General features: G+C 43.6%; 1 protein-coding gene across 1 annotated transcript in view; it reads right to left on the minus strand.

Moving 5' to 3' along the window:
* Positions 1 to 720: 720 nt before the first annotated feature.
* LOC134204831 (sodium-coupled monocarboxylate transporter 1-like) overlaps positions 721 to 19,194 on the minus strand; it is a 36,942-nt gene continuing 18,468 nt past the window's right edge. The window contains 3 exon segments of the mRNA XM_062679626.1: positions 721 to 1,243; positions 1,246 to 2,291; positions 2,807 to 3,174. Of these exon segments, the coding sequence (XP_062535610.1) occupies positions 840 to 1,243; positions 1,246 to 2,291; positions 2,807 to 3,174 (1,818 nt within the window). The 3' untranslated portion in view covers positions 721 to 839.

Here is a 19,194-nt window from a genome sequence, read left to right on the forward strand (position 1 = left end):
CGAACCAGTGAAAATGGTTCTTGACAGCGATTGATTGGCACAAGAAGGCGAGGCGTGCAGTGAGCAAGGTGTCAGGTGGAAAATTATTTGCGGACCACCCGTAGACTGCATAATTGGCGATGTGCAGCCTGGCTGAAAGGTGAAAACTCTTATGTACAGCACGGACCAATCCGGCTTTACACTGAGCAAATAAATAATTGCAAATATGATCAAATTAAATTCAAGTTGATTTAGCGCAAATAATGAAACGGATACATATCCAGTGAAACAAAAAAGCAGGATACAGTGGGCTGGACATGTAGTGCGTATGCCTGAAGAGAGACCAGCTAAAGTCATGTTTAGCAGAGAACCTGGAAGAGGACGTGGGCTCCGGGGTAGACCTTGCACTCGCTGGCTGTGTGCAATCAAGGAAGATGCGCGTGCGGCTGGCGACTGGCGACCCAAGAGTAAGCGACTTGAAAAAAGGCATTACATTCGATATTTCTCAGGACAACACGGAGTGTACAACCATCATAAGTATAGAGAGGCCCTTGAAAACGCAAATGAATTTTGTTCTTGGAAGGCTTGTTCTCTTGAATGCTTTTTTCATAAACCAATTAACCAATGCTGTTCAAAATTTATTGCTTCGAATGTACGGAGAAACTGCTACAATGAACGATCTACAAAATACCGAAGGGATTTCGGATAAAATAAAAGTACACATGCCTATTGCACATTAATTTATGTTTAGATCAACGGATTTCTATTTACAAAACTTACATTGCTATTCGGTTTAGCTTCATTATCTACATGAAGCATCTTGACTATCTACTAGCAAAAAAAAACGTCCTCTTCCCCCATCAACTCTTCGCGGGAACTTTCGCTACACTATTTTTGTCTTCTACCTTGGCGACTGGTGTGTGTTTGTCTGCCCCCTTGGTCACATCAAACGACCCGAACCGTTTACCACCGAAAGGTGACCGTTCGTGTAGCCACCGCACCGCCGGATGCAGCATCTTCGTGTTGTACGCATCCACACTGCTCCAGGTGGCTAAGCTAAATACTAAACCTACTGCTACTGTAAGGATGGTTCCGAACACCCCGTAGTACATGTACGATACGGAATAAATTCGGTATAGGAACGAATCACCTGGAACGGGTAAGGGCATCACTCTACTCATGTGGTCCACTGCGATGTACGAGGTGCTGTTAACGAGAAGCTGTGCATCGCTAACGCATCCATCTATGGAAGTTGACAGAAGGAATTGTAGATCTCAACGTACATCATTCGACCGGTAACGATCCACACGGTAACCGCATGGGATACGATCATTCCCATGGCAGCTCCCTTCCAGTTGGCGAATGGCACAAACATTGCGAGAATAAAGACCCCTAGGAGGGGTCCTGAGGTTGCTGACAGAACCAGCACCGAAGATTCTATCACTCCGGAGAGTAGTCCGACGAGAAATCCTACTCCCAAGATTAGGATGGCGTAGGTGGTTCCCACCATTTTTATCACAGTCAATTGATAACTGTCGGTCTTTTTACGGAATCCGGGAAGCAGTGTTAGGAAGTCTTCCCAGGTCACCGTTGCGAGGGAGTTGATATTTGAAATATTTAGAGTTAGTGCTCCATTGAACAATGTTCCAACAAAGAGGCCCCAAACTCCCGGCACTTTGGCGAAGTAGTCCATAATGAAATACGGTAGAATTTCATCCATTTTTTCTATGCTGCCGGCCTTTAACGGATCACAGGTGTGATATAAAGCGAAGATTCCTATTCCGACGAGCCAAGGTAGTGAAAACAGCACTACGACTAGTGGAATGTTGACCAGCATAGTCTGACGGATTTTGCGAAGCGTTGGCATGCTTAAGTATCGCTGCACAAAGTTCTGCTGACATCCCAGAAGACTGAGCGACATAAACAGCTCGCCAAGCCAAGCTGAAGTGGTCGTGACCCGAAGATGTAGATCGGCCGCAAAGTTGAAGAAGTTCATGCGTCCATGCTGTGCCCCAACCGCTATGATCTGATCCACTCCACCGCTTTTGACACTACAGTAAATGACGATTCCGACCAGCATGGCGGTCATGCTGAGACTTTGAATCACGTCCGCTGCCACGGCAGCCTTCATGCCTCCGAGCGCGTTGAAGAATATACTGATGCAGGTGATACAGAGGAGCGAGGCCCAGTACGGGACACCGATGATGGTGTTCAACGCTACCGTCGGTGTGTAGATGGTGACACCAAGGCTGAGGAGCGTCCGGAGAATGTACGTTCCGGAGGCGAGACAGCGTACCAGTCGGCTGTTGAACCTGGTAATTGAAGGAAAATGATAATGTTAGAGTGTGCGTCTATTTTGGGTTTTGTGTCCATCATATCTTAAGATGATGAGCAAAATGACAAAATTTACAGCAGAAAAATCTCACGGGGACATTAAATTGAAAACTGTCATTGAGAGCATATTGAAAACTGATTTTATTGGTTTTCATTAACAAAATAAGTAATCAGCTTAATAATCAACAGCAAACTGAAATCAAAATAAGTAACCATTCATTAAGATCAACATTTAAAAACAAATTATGATTTTAAAAAATATATCCTATTTGCTCTCATTACGATCTCAGGCTGCTCGGATAGTTATGACGGGATACCTTTTAATTTGATGTAATTTGCTTTACAACATAATAACTTTAAATTAGAGGCTTGTAACATGTTATTTGTATATTTTGATGACATTTAATTAGTCGTTTATCGTTAAATTACACTCTATAACATTACCGTGATGTTAGACAACCAAGCAATAGATGAAAATTTCACAACCGCTTACCTCAACTCGAGATACTGATAAACCGATGTGATTCCGAGATCGAAGTACACCGGGATGAATACAAAGCACACGATTGGGTAGGCCGTTATCATGCCGTACAGTGTTTCCCACATGGCCGTCCCCCGGTAGAAGAACTCGCTCGGGTAGCCCAGCACGGAGATAACGCCGAGGGTGCCCCGCGCAATCGACAGCATCATCGCCAGCATCGAGATATGTCCGGCCCCGAACACGTAGTCCTCTTTGGTTTTCACCTTCCGGCTGCATAGCCGCTTGCGGATCGGTATCAGTGCAGACACCACTACGAATGCCACAAAGGTCAGGTAGTTCCAGAGGTTGCTCACGGTGGTCGGGTCATCCAGCTGCCTTTGCTGGAAATATGAATGAAAATTTGAAATTAACTGCGAATAGATCGATTGGAGCAATTGGGTTGGTAAACTTTAATGTCTAATTAAGGGTTTGCAGGTGACTTGGTCGACCATCAGTCGTGTGTTTCGTTCATATTTTGACCAAACGACAGACAAAACAGCATGTCTGGCAAAACAAACCGGCGGGATCGTTCAACAGCGTCACAGCGCGTGTTGCTATTTACACACTGAGTAGTGCCGTGACGAATTACTGCTAACTATGAGAACTGAATGGTTACAGTTATCTTAAATCCATAGAAAGTATAATTCAAAGCCTACAAATTAGTAGGTATGTTGAACCTGGGCGACGTCACTTTGGATGATTTTATCATTTCGAAAACAAACAGTAGTTAGAGTTATAAAGTAATGCATGTTATTTATCAAGCTTTTAAAATAGATTGGAATCTGTTGCTTACTATTCAAACAGATCAAAATTTAATTAGGGAATTGTGAAGGAATAAACGAACGAAAATGTTTATTCATATGGTCAGGTACCATTTTCCTCTAATTGGAAGATTTGCGCCAAGCCTATAATATGCTGCGGTTGAGCACATCTATCGTTATAAATCTTCATATATTTGCCTGCTTGCTTACTTTTGGTTTTGACGTAAAACAGCAAAAAAACGACGATGAATGTCCAAACATCTCATTTAAGCCAGCGAAAGTCTCAAGCGAAATGGATAAAATGTTGACCCATTATCCTCTAACACGGCTATCAGGTGGATGTTTTTTCGGCCCACTTGGGACGAGTGATTGCTGATTTCTAACATATGAAAGATAAAGCTGTGTCCTTATTTAGCACTTATTTTGTGACCTCAGAGTGAAAATATTGAAAGGAGAGTAGTAGGCCTTAAGCAGGTAAGACTTTTTTTTTCAACGTCTGTCAGATTATTTCTTTTCAGAACGAAAATTTCAAAATCTTACAACAAACAACAAAATAAGAAATCCGAGGATGAAATTGATGCTATATTTCAATATATTTGGTGTTTTCTGGAAGAGAAAATCGATACCAATAGAAAATGTCATTTTTCTTCAACTGCACTGCTCAACATTCTATTTTGAAGTTCTTGAATTGATGCTATGACCGGAATGAGCTCCTTCAAATCTAGCTCAAAGCCTGCCCAATTTTTCCATAAATGGTTTAGTGCAGGCTGCTCTGTGACCCTTGTATTACAATAAGCCCATAAATATGTCTGATGGTCGACAATCGGAGTGATTTCTTTGCCAATCAATCATTGCACAATGAATTAATGGGGAATTGCTACAAATGTTTTGGAAAAAGCAATCAGTACTAGAGAATTGTCCGGTTAGTTCATAGCAATGTATTTTATATCAAGACCGGTTAAATTTCGCTACAGAAGCCAGCTTAAAGCTTAGCAAATTGAACAAAGGATTTGGATATTCTGCTACTATGTTGTTGTGCAATCTACATATTGATACACCTCAGAATTTTTAGTTAAAATGAGATTCCACGTTAGGGTAGATAAAGGATTACCTACCATGTATTTTTTTTTTAAATATGAGATTGTTCAATAAGTTTGCCATATCTCTTCTTCTATCGCCAACGCGGGTAATTGGTACTTTTCAGATGCTGTGAATTTCTTCCTTTGATAGTTTGTATTAATCCATAGTACTTCTTTAACGTGGTTTTCAGTCCTGGGCTAATTCACCTCAGATTGATTGAGGATGGTGGTGGGGTTTGACAGTGGGCCCTGTTAAACCTCTATAAAAAGCTGCATGTATCCGCAAGTAGGCTCCGCCAAAGCGACCGTGTGCCGCTCAAAGCGCACAAGCCCAAGTCCTGGTGTTAGGTGGGACGCTAAACAGCCCTGACACGACGGCCCTCCGACGAGACAGGAGGTTTGCGCAGGCCCAATAAGCCGCCTTTAAAAACAACTATTACGAACGACATAGAAGATAATACGACTCGATACAATCGGCAACGACCTAGGCGACGAATAAAGGATCACTATTGGAAGCTTGGAACATGGAACTGCAAGTCGCTAGGTTGCGACAGGATAGTGTACGATGAATTACATCCCCGCAATTTTGACGTCGTAGCGTTGCAGGAAATCTGCTGGACAGGACAGAAAGTGTGGAAAAGCGGGCATCGAGCGGCTACCTTCTACCAAAGCTGTGGCACCACCAACCAGCTGAGAACCGGCATCATAGTGCTGGGAAAAATGCGCCAACGCGTGATTGGGTGGCAGCCAATCAACGCAAGGATGTGCAAGCTGAGGATAAAAGGCCGTTTCTTCAACTATAGCATCATCAACGTGCACTGCCCACACGAAGGGAGACCCGACGACGAGAAAGAAGCGTTCTACGCACAGCTGGAGCAGACATACGATGGATGCCCACTGCGGGACGTCAAAATCGTCATCGGTGACATGAACGCTCAGGTAGGAAGAGAGGAAATGTATAGACCGGTCATCGGACTGGATAGTCTGCATACCGTATCGAACGACAACGGCCAACGATGCATTAACTTTGCAGCCTCCCGCGGAATGGTAGTCCGAAGCACTTTCTTCCCCCGCAAGAATATCCACAAGGCCACATGAAAATCACCTAATCAAGTAACGGAAAACCAAATCGACCACGTTCTAATCGACGGTAAATTCTTCTCCGACATCACGAACGTACGCACTTACCGCAGTGCGAATATTGAATCCGACCACTACCTCGTTGCAGTATGCCTGCGCTCAAAACTCTCGACGGAGTACAACACGCGTCGAAGTCGGACGCCGCGGCTTAACATTGGGCGGCTACAAGACGGTAGACTAGCCCAAGAATACGCGCAGCAGCTGGAAGTGGCACTCCCAACGGAAGAGCAGCTAGGCGCAGCGTCTCTTGAAGATGGCTGGAGAGATATTCGATCCGCCATTGGTAGCACCGCTGCGCTGCACTTGGCACGGTGCCCCCGGATCAGAGAAACGACTGGTATGACGGCGAATGTGAGCAGTTAGTAGAAGAGAAGAATGCAGCATGGGCAAGATTGCTGCAACACCGCACGAGGGCGAACGAGGCACGATATAAACGGGCGCGGAACAGATAAAACTAGATTTTCCGGAGGAAAAAGCGCTAGCAGGAAGATCGAGACCGTGAAGAGACGGAGCAACTGTACCGCGCTAATAACACACGAAAGTTCTATGAGAAGTTTAACCGTTCACGTAAGGGCCACGTGCCACAGCCTGATATGTGTAAGGACATAAACGGGAACCTTCTTACGAACGAGCGTGAGGTGATCCAAAGGTGTCGGCAGCACTACCAAGAGCATCTGTATGGCGATGTGGCAGACGAAGATGGCGGTATGGTGATGGACCTGGGAGAACGCGTGCAGGACATAATTTTACCGGCTCCGAATCTCCAGGAAATCCAGGAGGAGATTGGCCGGCTAAAGAACAACAAAGCCCCTGGGGTTGACCAACTACCAGGAGAGCTATTCAAACACGGTGGTGAGGCACTGGCTAGAGCGCTGCACTGGTGTGTCGTGTGTCCCATCTACAAAAAGGGCGATAAGCTGGATTGTAGCAACTACCGCGGAATCACATTGCTAAACGCCGTATACTCTCCCAAATTTTATGCCGCCGACTAACACCACTTGCAAGAGAGTTCGTGGGGCAATACCTGGTGGGATTTGTGGGTGAACGCTCTACCACAGATCAGGTGTTCGCCATTCGCCAAGTATTTCAGAAATGCCGCGAATACAACGTGCCCACACATCATCTATTTATCGACTTCAAAGCCGCATACGACACAATCGATCGGAACCAGCTATGGCAGCTAATGCACGAAAACGGATTCCCGGATAAACTGATACGGTTAATCAAGGCGACGATGGATCGGGTGATGTGCGTAGTTCGAGTTTCAGGGGCATTCTCGAGTTCCTTCGAAACGCGTAGAGGGTTACGGCAAAGTGACTTTCGTGTCTGCTATTCAACATCGCTTCGGAGGGAGTAATACGAAGAGCAGAGATTGATTGGTTTCGCTGACGACATTGATATTATGGCACGTAACTTTGAGAAGATGGAGGAAGCCTACATCAGACTGAAAAGCGAAGCGAAACGGATTGGACTAGTCATCAACACGTCGAAGACGAAGTACATGATAGGGAGAGGCTCAAGAGAGGTTAATGTAAGCCACCCACCACGAGTTTCTATCGGTGGTGACGAAATCGAAGTGTTTGAAAAATTCGTGTACTTGGGCTCACTGGTGACCACCGATAACGATACCAGCAGAGAAATTCGAAGACGCATAGTGGCTGGAAATCTTACGTACTTTGGACGCTCCGTACGAATAGAGTTCGCCGCCGTACCAAACTGACTACCTACAAGACGCCTATTAGACCGGTAGACGATGCTCGTGGAGGACCAACGCGCACTGGGAGTTTTCGAAAGGAAAGTGTTGCGTAGCATCTATGGTGGGGTGCTGATGGCGGACGGTACGTTGTGGAGGCGAATGAATCACGAGTTGCATCAGCTGTTGGGAGAACCATCCATCGCGTACACCGCAAAAATCGGAAAACTGCGGTGGGTCGGGTACGTAGCCAGAATGTCGGACAGTAACTCGGTGAAAATGGCGCTCGACAAGGATCCGACGGGCACAAGAAGGCGATGTGTTCAGCGAGCAAAGTGGATCGAGTAGGTGAAGGACGATTTACGGAACTTCCGTAAATTGCGTGGCTGGCGACGCACAGCCATGGACCGTACTGAATGGAGAAGACTGTTATGTGCAGCACAGGCCACTCTGGCCTTAGTCTGGTAATAAATACATGATGTCATTTATTCGTTCGCCAGTTATACAACAGTGTGTGAGGCAGCAGCCTATGAATACCTCCAGCTCATCGTCATCCGTGATGCATCGTAGACGATTTTTGTTGTTGAAAGGGTTGGAAATGGAACCCATTACCATTCGCTTGTAAAGCCCCAAACGCAATTCAGCGGAACGGCGACGGAAGTGGCAGGATTTGACAGGAAATATACATATATGGGCTGTCAAATCCTGCCGTTTCCGGGACCGTTCCGCTGCGTTGTGTATGGGGCTTAAGGCCATGTGATCCTCCATACAAACGAATATAAAGTTTAAATTCCTTACTTACATATTTGATGAATCTCTCCTAATATTAAATCCGTAAAACATCCTTCGTGTTCAGTTTTATTTTTCAAGTGAATATAGTAGATTAACATATACGCATCAAATTCGTTTTGTGAAGAATTGGCCCAGGTCCCGAAATACAGCTAAACCTACCTACAGCTGAGCCTACAGCTAAAAATTTCATTCTTCATAAAATTTGGTTGATGGGCGAAAGTATGATTCTGCTATCGAATAACGCCTACTACGGCTTAAATCAGTGGTCCCCAGCATGCTTACTATCAAGGGCCGCACAGACATTTCGAGCTGTTGGAGCGGGCCGCAATACATTTGCTACATTTGTTTTTCAGTTCTTTTTGCATTTTAAAAAATATTGCATATTTGAACTGAATATTTTATTCCTGTGAATCTTTTTCAAATAAAATATGTACTGGTATGGACATTTGGTTCTACAGATTTTATCGCCTTAGTTGGCTTTTAGTCTTTAGTACCCTTTTTGCAGTAGCGGACTTGACACGAAACTTCACCAAACCATCTTTTTGGATCAGTTGGCAGAACATATTTTAAGTATCTGTCAATCAAGTGGTGGCATTAAATGGAATTGTACGAACTCGTCTTATGACAAGTAAAGACATTCCACTAAAAGCTCCAAATAATTTGCTTATCATATGTTAAGCGGTTTTTCCATATGATAATATGTCGATCGATTCTGTAGTTTTGATCTTATGTTTTCTATAGTTGACGTTTATGGGACCATCCACTCAAGATTCTGAGCAAAATTCGTTCGAGATTCTAAACACAAGAATCCGTTCGGAATTTCAAACAGAATCCGTTTAGAATTCTAATGACAAAGAGTATTCGTTCGTTATTCTGAACAGAATGCCGATCGAGATTCGGAGCAGTATCCTTTCTGAATTCATTTTAGATTTTGAATAGAGTCCGATTCGGTTCTTGTTTGAAATCCTAAACATAATCCGTTTGAAGGTTCTGAACAGAAGCTGTTTTCGATTCTGAAAATAATTCAAATCATATTTTGAACAGAGTCCATAGTTGATAATCAACGTATTTCCAGGGAGTAAATATCCAGCAAAATGTCAGTTTGATTTCACTAAAACCTTACCTGTTTTAAAAAATAAAATCATTTTTATTAGGTACGGAGCAATGTTTCACATTAGTTCCTTCAAATCTGCGATTGAATACAAATTCGCCTCTAACATAACACGGGGTGACAACATCGAAATATATTAGCTGTCGACCTACATAACATCTATATCATGCTTCAACATCATAATGATGAGAGCTTGACAGGCTCCCGAGTACAACGAAATGTTGGGAATGATGAAAAGGTTTACCTGTCATATAATGATTTATCAATGGGTCACATGTTGTGTGTTCTCAAAAATCCTTCGCGAGCCGCAGGAAAAGGCTTAAAGGGCCGCACGTTGGGGATCACTGGCTTAAAGGATGGCGATGCCGTTGACCCACTGGCGAAAAAAAAGAACCGGAAGAAGACGATTGCCCAGTAGCAACATGACCAACTTCACGATCGTAAGGAGCAATGCCCCCCAATCTTCGTGACAGGAGACACGCCGAACCTGCTGCCAGCTATGGACCAGTGTATGATGACGTAAGTTGACAGTTCACAGAGCTTGTTTACAAGGACTTAGTCTCTGGAGCTGCTTCCGGAAAAACTGTTTTGTGATTAATTAAGAATATTGATGTCTTCTGTGATTGATTTATGGTAGGAATCAAAGCATATCACTAGAATATTCGGATCAAAATGATTTTGAACGAAAATTACGGATTTTTATTTTCAGCTGATCGATTTTAATTCTAACACCCTGTAAACAAGCTCTGTGAACTGTCAAATAAGTGAGGTTAAGTCAAGATCTTGCATTGGTCTATTCGAGACATGATCTCGAACAAGTACATCCTTCGTACTAGGGTGGTCTATCCGGTAATACCGGTATTACCGGCCAATTTTGAGTACCGAAAATACCGGTATTAGAAACGGAAAATACCGGTATTTTCGGTATTTCAAATGTTGCTGTCAATTTAAAAAATCTCGATATGTTTTCACCTACGTATATCAGCTAAACAGCCTGTAATTGCGAATTTGTCCCATATAGATAGGAAATCCAACAATAATGGGACGAATATTCGATTACAATAAGTTTCATTCTCTCAACCATCTGTCAAAATGCCAATGACTTTTTTCTTCAATAAACATTGTTCAAATCGTTTTCCCAAAATATATGAAATTGTGATAAAGGTACGTGCGTAGTAGTATTCTTCCGGAGATAACCTGTGAAAAATGATTTGCTGCTAAGATATGTTCGTTCTGAATTTGAAAAATAAATTGTATTGGTGACTAACACGCTGGAACAGCATGTTATGCATGCTCAAAAGGTTCTATTAGTTGAAGGGATCTGTTTAAAAACTTCAGTGATGATGATTGTTTGACGGTAGGTGAAATAATTCAAGCCATCGAACTTGTTCAATCTGCTGCCGAACTATACTGCCGTGAGTTCTGCACTCATATGAAGCAGACGTGGCGCTCCAAATTGTGTTGGATCAATTATCAAATCAAGCCACAGACATTTCCGCTAACTTATTCGATGCTATCAAAGAATGAACCAAAGTGAGACGATCAGAATACGCTGATCTTTTGCTTTTTTAAATAATCCTGCCGTAAAGCAATTGACCAGAAATGATTTTGGCATTTTCTTCAAGACATCCTGAGATACTTTGATCAAGCAAGCGGATGAGATCTTGAAGCGTCTAATCATTCCTGATGCGATCGTTGAAGCTGAGACAACGACCGACAGCAACGACCACAAGTGACGATTGATACGAAGAAGATGCCTCTATGGATGATTTTCCTAGTTTATCGGATAAAGAGCAACTTGAAGAGACTGCAGCTGAGCAAAACACTTGAATCATTTGATTGAGAAACTGCATATATCCATTTACACAATTTCAAGAAAACAACAAAAAACTGTTTAAAAATTGCACCGAATCTTTCGATTTCTTCGATACAGATCAATACTTTTTGGCAAAACTCAACACCCTGGGGCACTTTCTGTGTAAAAACTGTAAGCAGTACTCCATAATTTTTCTTCAAAGTGTATGCACAGCACTTATGTAGTTTCTCAAACAAACGAAAACAAATTCATGCATTCCTGAACAAAAATTGTTTTTCGTATTTTTTGGACGAGGACAATTCAGAAGATATAAAAATCTCATTTTGGCCAAAAATGTTACATATGCAGTTTCTCAAACAAACGGTTCACTTGCGTTGCCGGTGACAACTACGTTGACTAGAATTCTCTTACTATGAATCTGGAGGGCAAGACTTACTGGAAACTGATTTTCGACGCTCTTAGAATTATTCGTCCAACTTCGGTTGAACTAGAAACGGCATTCTCAGCAGCTGGCAACATTGCCAATAAAATCCGATGAGGTTTTGAGATGAATCGCTCATTATTTTATGTCTACTAGTTTCACTTTGCCCAGCTCAACAAGGAATGGTTTTAGCATTTGAATGTTGTCTAACACACCCAATAGTCCAAATCGAAAGTTTCTTTTAAATTCCTGAAACTTTCATAAATACCGGTATTTTACCGGTATTACCGGTATTGACTCCACCCAATACCGAAAACCGGTATTTGTTAAAAATGGCCAATACCGACCACCCTACTTGGTACTTTTCGGTTGTGCTCAGAAGAGGTGAAGCTCATGGTCTCCAACAAGGCCACATTCGATTTCGTGGTGCAGTATTTGGCAAGGAAGGAATGGGAGTACTACACCCACGATTTCCCTGGTATTAAACCACTATAGGTAGTGCTACGCGGTCTGGACGATACGGTGGAGCAGGAGCTCGTTGAGGAGTTGAAACGTTGCGGACTGCAACCAGCAGCGGTTCACAAAATCGCGCGGCATGATAAAAGCCACTGAAGGACCTGAAGGCGAATAAGGTGGTCAATAGTACCGTTAACGAGTGGACAAAAAACAAGCCCGTGTATCGCGACGTTACGCAGTGCATGAACTGTTTTCAGTTCGGACACGGTACCCGCTTCATGGCTACCCGCTGCAATGAGTGTGGCAAAAACCACAGCACGGAGGAGTGTGACCGAATGGAGGAGTTGGACCTCAAGTGTACCAACTGTGGGACAAAACATCGTGCCACAACGAAGGACTGTCCCAAGCGCACCGAGTTCGTGGAGATCCGGAACCAAAAATCAGCCTATGTGTCGAGCAGTTCCACCCCGCCGCTGAATGAGAGGAATTTTCCGGCCATTACGCCTCCCCGTCGACCGATATCGGTCCTTCCGCCGCTGCAGCCACACAAACGGCTGGCTGCTACCGTTGCATCGATTCCATCCGCGGCACCCGATACCCAAGTACCATCGGCTCCCAACCAGTGGCCCCCGCTTCCTCCCCCTGGATTCCGTCGTCAGGACAACGAGCCCCTTCTGGCTGAAGGTGACCCACCGCTCTACACATCGGAGCAGCTAGTTCCAATTTTCACACAACTGGCATAGCAACTACGCGGGTGCAAAACACACAACTATCAGATCTTCACCCTGGGTATGATCGTCATTGAAAATGCTAGGATGGGTCTGGTCAATTGGAACGCTTGCTCACTTAAGAGCAAAACAACTGAGCTGGTTGGTTACCTCGACGAGAAGGAGATCGACGTGGCTTTCATCACGAAAACACACCTGAAGCCCGAGGGTAGCGTATATATTCCGGACTTCCGTGTGGTGTGCCTCGATCGGCCAAACTCCAGGGGAAAAAGCGTAGCCATCGCACTGAGAAGCAACATCAATTGTCGTCTGCTACCAAGTCTCCAGCTCAGGTTCATCGAGGCCGTTGGGGTAGAATTTACTACTTCCGTCGGCGTCGTCACCCTCATCGTGGCATACTGCCCAACGCAAGCCAAGGAGATCGATGGGACATCGGCCGCCCTCCGCAGAGACATCGTCAAACTAACGCGGCGCCAAGGGCAGTACATCATCGCCGGCGATCTGAATGCAAGACATCAAGCCTGGGGAAACTCAAGAAGCAATCGGAACGGCATGATCTGGAGTAGCGATCTAGAAGAAGGCCATTACACCATCCTGAACCCGGACTCATCCAACCGTTTGAGCAGATCCGTGGTACATTCGACGCTTCATCTGTTGGTCACGAACATTATTTTATTTATTTATTCAGACTAAGGCCGAAGTGGCCTGTGCGGTATATAAGAGTCTTCTCCATTCGGCTCGGTCCATGGCTACACGTCGCCAACCACGCAGTCTACGGAGGGTCCGCAAGTCATCTTCCACCTGATCGATCCACCTTGCCCACTGCGCACCTCGCCTTCTTGTGCCCCTCGGATCGTTCACGAACATGGATAACCAAATATCGCAGCCGGTCGTCTATCAGGAGCTGAGCTCCGATCACTATTCGGTGGTAGCCGAAATCGGCTCTTCGATCAACCGACACCAACATCATCGCGTGAATTGGCAGCGGTTCCAGCAGTGCGTCGAGAACGCCATCGATTACGAGGTGCGTCCGGAGACGCAGGAAAGTATCGACCGCCAGCTGTGCGCCATCGAAGAAGCAATCTTGGTGGCAAGAGAGCAGCATGTCCCAACGGCTCGTAAGGTAAGCAACACCCTAACCATCGGCACTCTCACCAAAGATCTCATTCGTCTTCGCAACGCGTTGCAATCGGATGACCAAAATCATCAAAGCCAGAATGGTAGACCTTAAAAATAAGAATTTTTCCAATAAGATCCACGCTCCCCCAGATTGTGCTAAGCCGTTTTGGAAGTTGACAATTTTTTTGAAAACAAAGCCTCGGCCCATTCCACCCTTGATCCCGCTAGACAATAATGGCTCTAAGGATCGCTTGATAACTCCTGCTGAGAAGGCTGCTGAGATAGGTCGGCATTTCGTCAGCTCTCATAATCTTGGGCAAAACATCGTAATGGGCTAAACACAATGGATACGTTTGCGTGCGTTTTGACATTTTTCCCAAAACTGTCAAAATGCACGCAAACGTATCCAATGTGTTTGGCCCATAAGTCCCATGAAGCTGCTGTCAGTGAGCATGCAAACAACATTCATCTTATTCCCAACGACTTCTCGGAGAAGTTGGAGATAACAGTTGGTGAATTGTCGGCCTATATCAAATCATCCGAAAATATGAAGGCCCCACGTTTCGATAACATCTTCAACTTGGAACTCAAGCTTTTGAGTGTACAGTTTTTAGATCACATTGTGTTAATCTTCAACCAGTGCCTTCCACTTAGTTACTTCCCAACGACCTGGAAGTCAGCAAATGTGATCCCTATCCGGAAACCTGGGAAAGACCCTTCCTCGCCTAAAAGCAATCGTCTCATCAGCTTTTCGATAAGGCAGTTCATTGCCGGCTACTTGATTTTGCCGATTGAAGCAACATCATGCTCGAGGAACAGTTTGGATTCCGACGCGGTCGATCAATTGTGCACCAACTGACCCGAGTCACCAACATCCTCAGACGGAACAAGTTTGTCTCCAAAACCTCCGCCATGGCATTGAGAGTTCAGTGCGAGATTTCTCTTGTTTCGAACAGCAGAACGATGGCACGATCGGACGAAGACGAAATATTGTGTTCTGCTTTGCGCGGCCGGTAATAAAAATCAGTTCAGTGCGAGATTTCTCTTGTTTCGGACAGCAGAACGATGGCGCGATCGGACCTAATAATGTGTTCTGCTTTGCGCGGCCGGTAATAAAAATCAGTTCAGTGCGAGATTTCTCTTGTTTCGGATAGCAGAACGATGGCGCGATCGGACGAAATATTGTGTTCTGCTTTGCGCGGCCGGTAATAAAAATCAGTTCAGTGCGAGATTTCTCTTGTTTCGGACAGCAGAACGATGGCACGATCGGACGAAGACGAAATATTGTGTTCTGCTTTGCGCGGCCGGTAATAAAAATCAGTTCAGTGCGAGATTTCTCTTGTTTCGGACAGCAGAACGATGGCACGATCGGACGAAGACGAAATATTGTGTTCTGCTTTGCGCGGCCGGTAATAAAAATCAGTTCAGTGCGAGATTTCTCGCTTAACTTTTCAAAGGGTCCTAAGTGGCATTTTTTTCATGAATTAATTTGAGTACTGGAATCAAAAGCTTTCATGTTGTTCTGTTGATTGCGCTATTCAAATTAAATCATGAAAAAAGTGTTACTTGGGACCTTTTGAAAGGTTAAGCGAGATTTCTCTTGTTTCTGACAGCAGAACGATGGCGCGATCGGACGAAATATTGTGTTCTGCATTGCGCGCCCGGTAGGCCGGTAGTTAGTTTGTACTACTTTTCATGGCTAGGTAAAATCACTGTGTATAAAGAATGGAACGGTCGTATCGCTAATCATAGTGAATCCAGATCCAACGATGCCTACCAATTAACCGGTAATCCTTCCTGTGGTTTTTGTGGAGACGCAGAGGTAAACACGGTCTTCAAATAGCAAAAACCACCTACTAATATTCCTTCCTTCTTCCTAACTGACTACAAGGACGTGGCCGGCGCCGTTATTGATCATTTGAATTTTAGAGTCACTGAAACTTGTACACTGAGAATGCTTGAACAATCCCAGTCAATCATTCAGTTGATTCTTTGTGCAATTTCACTGATTCTGGTCAATCACGGAGTAGCAACCATAGATATGTGTAGTCAGTCAAAGCTAAGCTAAGCTAAAGCTAAGCTAAAAACCTCCGCCATGGCATTGCTCGATGCCGAAATACAACGCTACAATCTTCCCAGCTACCTCGTAAAGATTGTCAAAAACTATCAGTTAGAAAGGACATTCCAGATCACAATAAGCGGAGCGATCATCGCAGACGTCCCCCAGGGCAGTATCCTCGAGCACCTGTTGTTCAACCTGTTTACCTGCGACATGCTAGTACTTCCTGTAGACGGCATTTTGTCACTGTTCGCAGATGACACCTAGATCGTCTATAAGGGACGAGTGATCAAAGCCCTTGTGGCTAAGCTCCAACGTGGCCTGGATGTCCTGACAAGCTACCTCACCAGCTGGAAGATTTGTATCAACGCGGCGAAGACCCAGGTCATCATCTTCCTCCGCTCCAAATCCCACAGAATTGTTCCGCCTGAAGATTGTAAAATAACCCTAATGACACATCCGTAGAATGTGCCGTTTCTGCTGCTACCTTGGCTTGACCCTCGACAGCTACCTTCAAACGCCCTCAAGCTTTCAAGAGAAAATGCGCGTGTAAGTTAGCAGAAACGAACTGCACCAGCTAAAAGCCCTGTAAGTTGCCTTAATTTGACGTGTATGCTGGCTTGAGGTCTCCTGTTAGCCTTGCGAACAAAGGCGCAGAATCCGGAGATGGTGAGATAGATTCTCGATCCGATCTAGGGTGTTTTCGGCTGGGAAACATTTTCGACACCCTGGCCATAGTGTATCCATTGGATTTGCCACACAAGATACATACTAAACACTAATTCAATGGCGGACATAGAAAGCTTTCAATTGATAACTAAAGAAATGCTAATAGATTACTAGCAGACCAAATGTATAATGAATGTAGTGCTAAGGAAGAAGAAGCTTGCGAGCGATGCACTTACGAGATTGACTGATTCACTGAAACCAACTGATAACCTGTTAACAAGTAAATATTATCATACATGAACATTGTCACACACTTTAGTTGGTTTTCAAATTTTCTTTCTAAAACTGCTGCAATGGATTCTAATGAACGCAAATAAATGTGAATTGATGGAAATAACTGAAACTATCTCCCTAAAGTGAAATTTTGACCTCTATTATATGCTTTTCTTGTTACTCTTATGAGTTTTCTTGTTTTATAATACACGAGAAAGGCACCATCACCGCTAGGTGGATTATTCTGGGTTTTATATTTCTTTCTAGTATGATTTTTTTTACATTGCGCTTTAGAGGAAAGAAGCTTTTTTGGCTGGGCTACCACGGGTTCCATTTTTGACAATTTAGATACGGCTGAAGTTATAGAAGAAAAACAATGGCGAGTTCATCCTTATCACAACAATTTTCAGTCATTTAGAACCAGTGGCGCCGATAGTGAGTGGGACAAGTAGGACATGTCCTACGCATGAAAATACCTGGGTAGGACAGTTGAAGCTTTGTCCTACCCATGATTACGGTTATAACTAAATGAAACAATAAAAATATCATTAAAACGTTTCATAGTTAATCAGAGGTTTGAAAGTTTATCAGAGGTTAAACTGGCAATCGTGGAGGTTATCAGTGATTGTGAAGGAGAAATCTATTCCGAAAGGCTTCTAAAAGTCTTTGATGAATTCTGTTCATCCTAAAAGTGCTCAATGATGTATTGAGATTTTCCAAGAAGTCTTGATGTTTCTAATAGTATCTGCTCTACCATAAAATTGTTGAAAACTTTCTGGAAATACATAATTATTTCTGCTAGTTCAGGGAGGCTCAGAGAATTTCTGAAATTTCATAAGAATTGACAGCCTGACTGTGAAAATACTCATTAAGACTATTTGATGTCAGATGAATTGAACAAATTAACAAACAAACCATTTTTCAAAAGATGAATATTATACCGTTCATAAAAAAAATCTACTCCTCGACTTATTTTTGGTCGCAACGAAAGTACGCGCTAGATAGTCGCCTAAGAAAAACATACCTCCAGAAAAAAGCTACTACGATATTTTTGAAAATTTGTTCGCCACGTGGTGCATTCCGGTGGTGAATGCTTGGATTTGTACTGCGGAGAAATTTTTCACATCTACGAGAGCCTTGGAAAATGATCATGAAAGTTGTCATTTTATTGCAAGGCACAACATCTAAACGATGATATAGCTTTGCTAAACTTAGCTAAGACTGACTGTACTTGTCAATGGTTGCTTTTCCGTGACTAGCTAGAACTGGTGTAAATTGATAAGACTGATATTCCAGTAAAAATGACGTTGCTAGCTGATTTTCGGCAAATTATTTGCCGACAGAAATATCGGTAAAAACAAGTTTGCACGCCTGTGCGAATCTTGGTAAAAGTTTAACATTTTGCTGAGATCCCGGTAAAAAAAATTAAGTTTGTACGATTGCAAAAAATTTAAGAAGTTAGAAAGGAAATGGTCTGAAATTCGGAGTAACATTGTTCTTGAGATTTCAGAAAACCCGTAAATAGTACTGAACACCCTTAAGGTCACTCCTGACCGAATCCAAGATTGAAAGTGCTCGCGTTTTCGGGGGCACACCACTCGATACGGAAGCAACGCACAACTGTCATTTTTATTATTTCACGCATGCTGCGACGCAGCAAAGCTAAATCAACAAAAATGACAGTTGTGCGCCGCCTCTGAATCGAGTGGTGTGACCCCGAAAACACGAGCACTTTTAATCTTGGATTCCGTCAGGAGTGACCTTAAAGATTCTTGGACGATCATAAGCTTTACTAGTAGATCGTAGTGAAATTTCTGAAGATGTCTAAAGGTTCGATTCGAATTCCTAGAAGTTAGTGATAATTGCTTGAAATACAGGAATCCATAATCACTTCTGGAAATTCGTAAAAAATGTTTGAAGACATGCCTTTTAGAAATGTGGAAACACTGAAAATGTAATTATTGTCCTAGTACTGTTCGGAAATTGGCTTTCTCACTGAGACTGAGAAAGCCAACTTCCGAACAGTACATCCCATCCAGTCGAAAAACACCCTTCCAACTGTCCTAGTAGCCATAGAGCGTTTTATAACTTATCTGAACTGCCCATGATCCCATATTTGTAACACTCGCATTTTTGTTCATTTTGTGAAAAGCTTGTAAATCGTTCAGAAAGTTCAATTTACTGCATCTAATCCCACACGACTAAAATAGGCTTTACTTTCTTACTTATCTGTGGTAAGCTGGA

Source organism: Armigeres subalbatus, unplaced genomic scaffold (assembly GCF_024139115.2).
Source record: "Armigeres subalbatus isolate Guangzhou_Male unplaced genomic scaffold, GZ_Asu_2 Contig937, whole genome shotgun sequence".
NCBI classification, from domain to species: Eukaryota; Metazoa; Arthropoda; class Insecta; order Diptera; family Culicidae; genus Armigeres; species Armigeres subalbatus.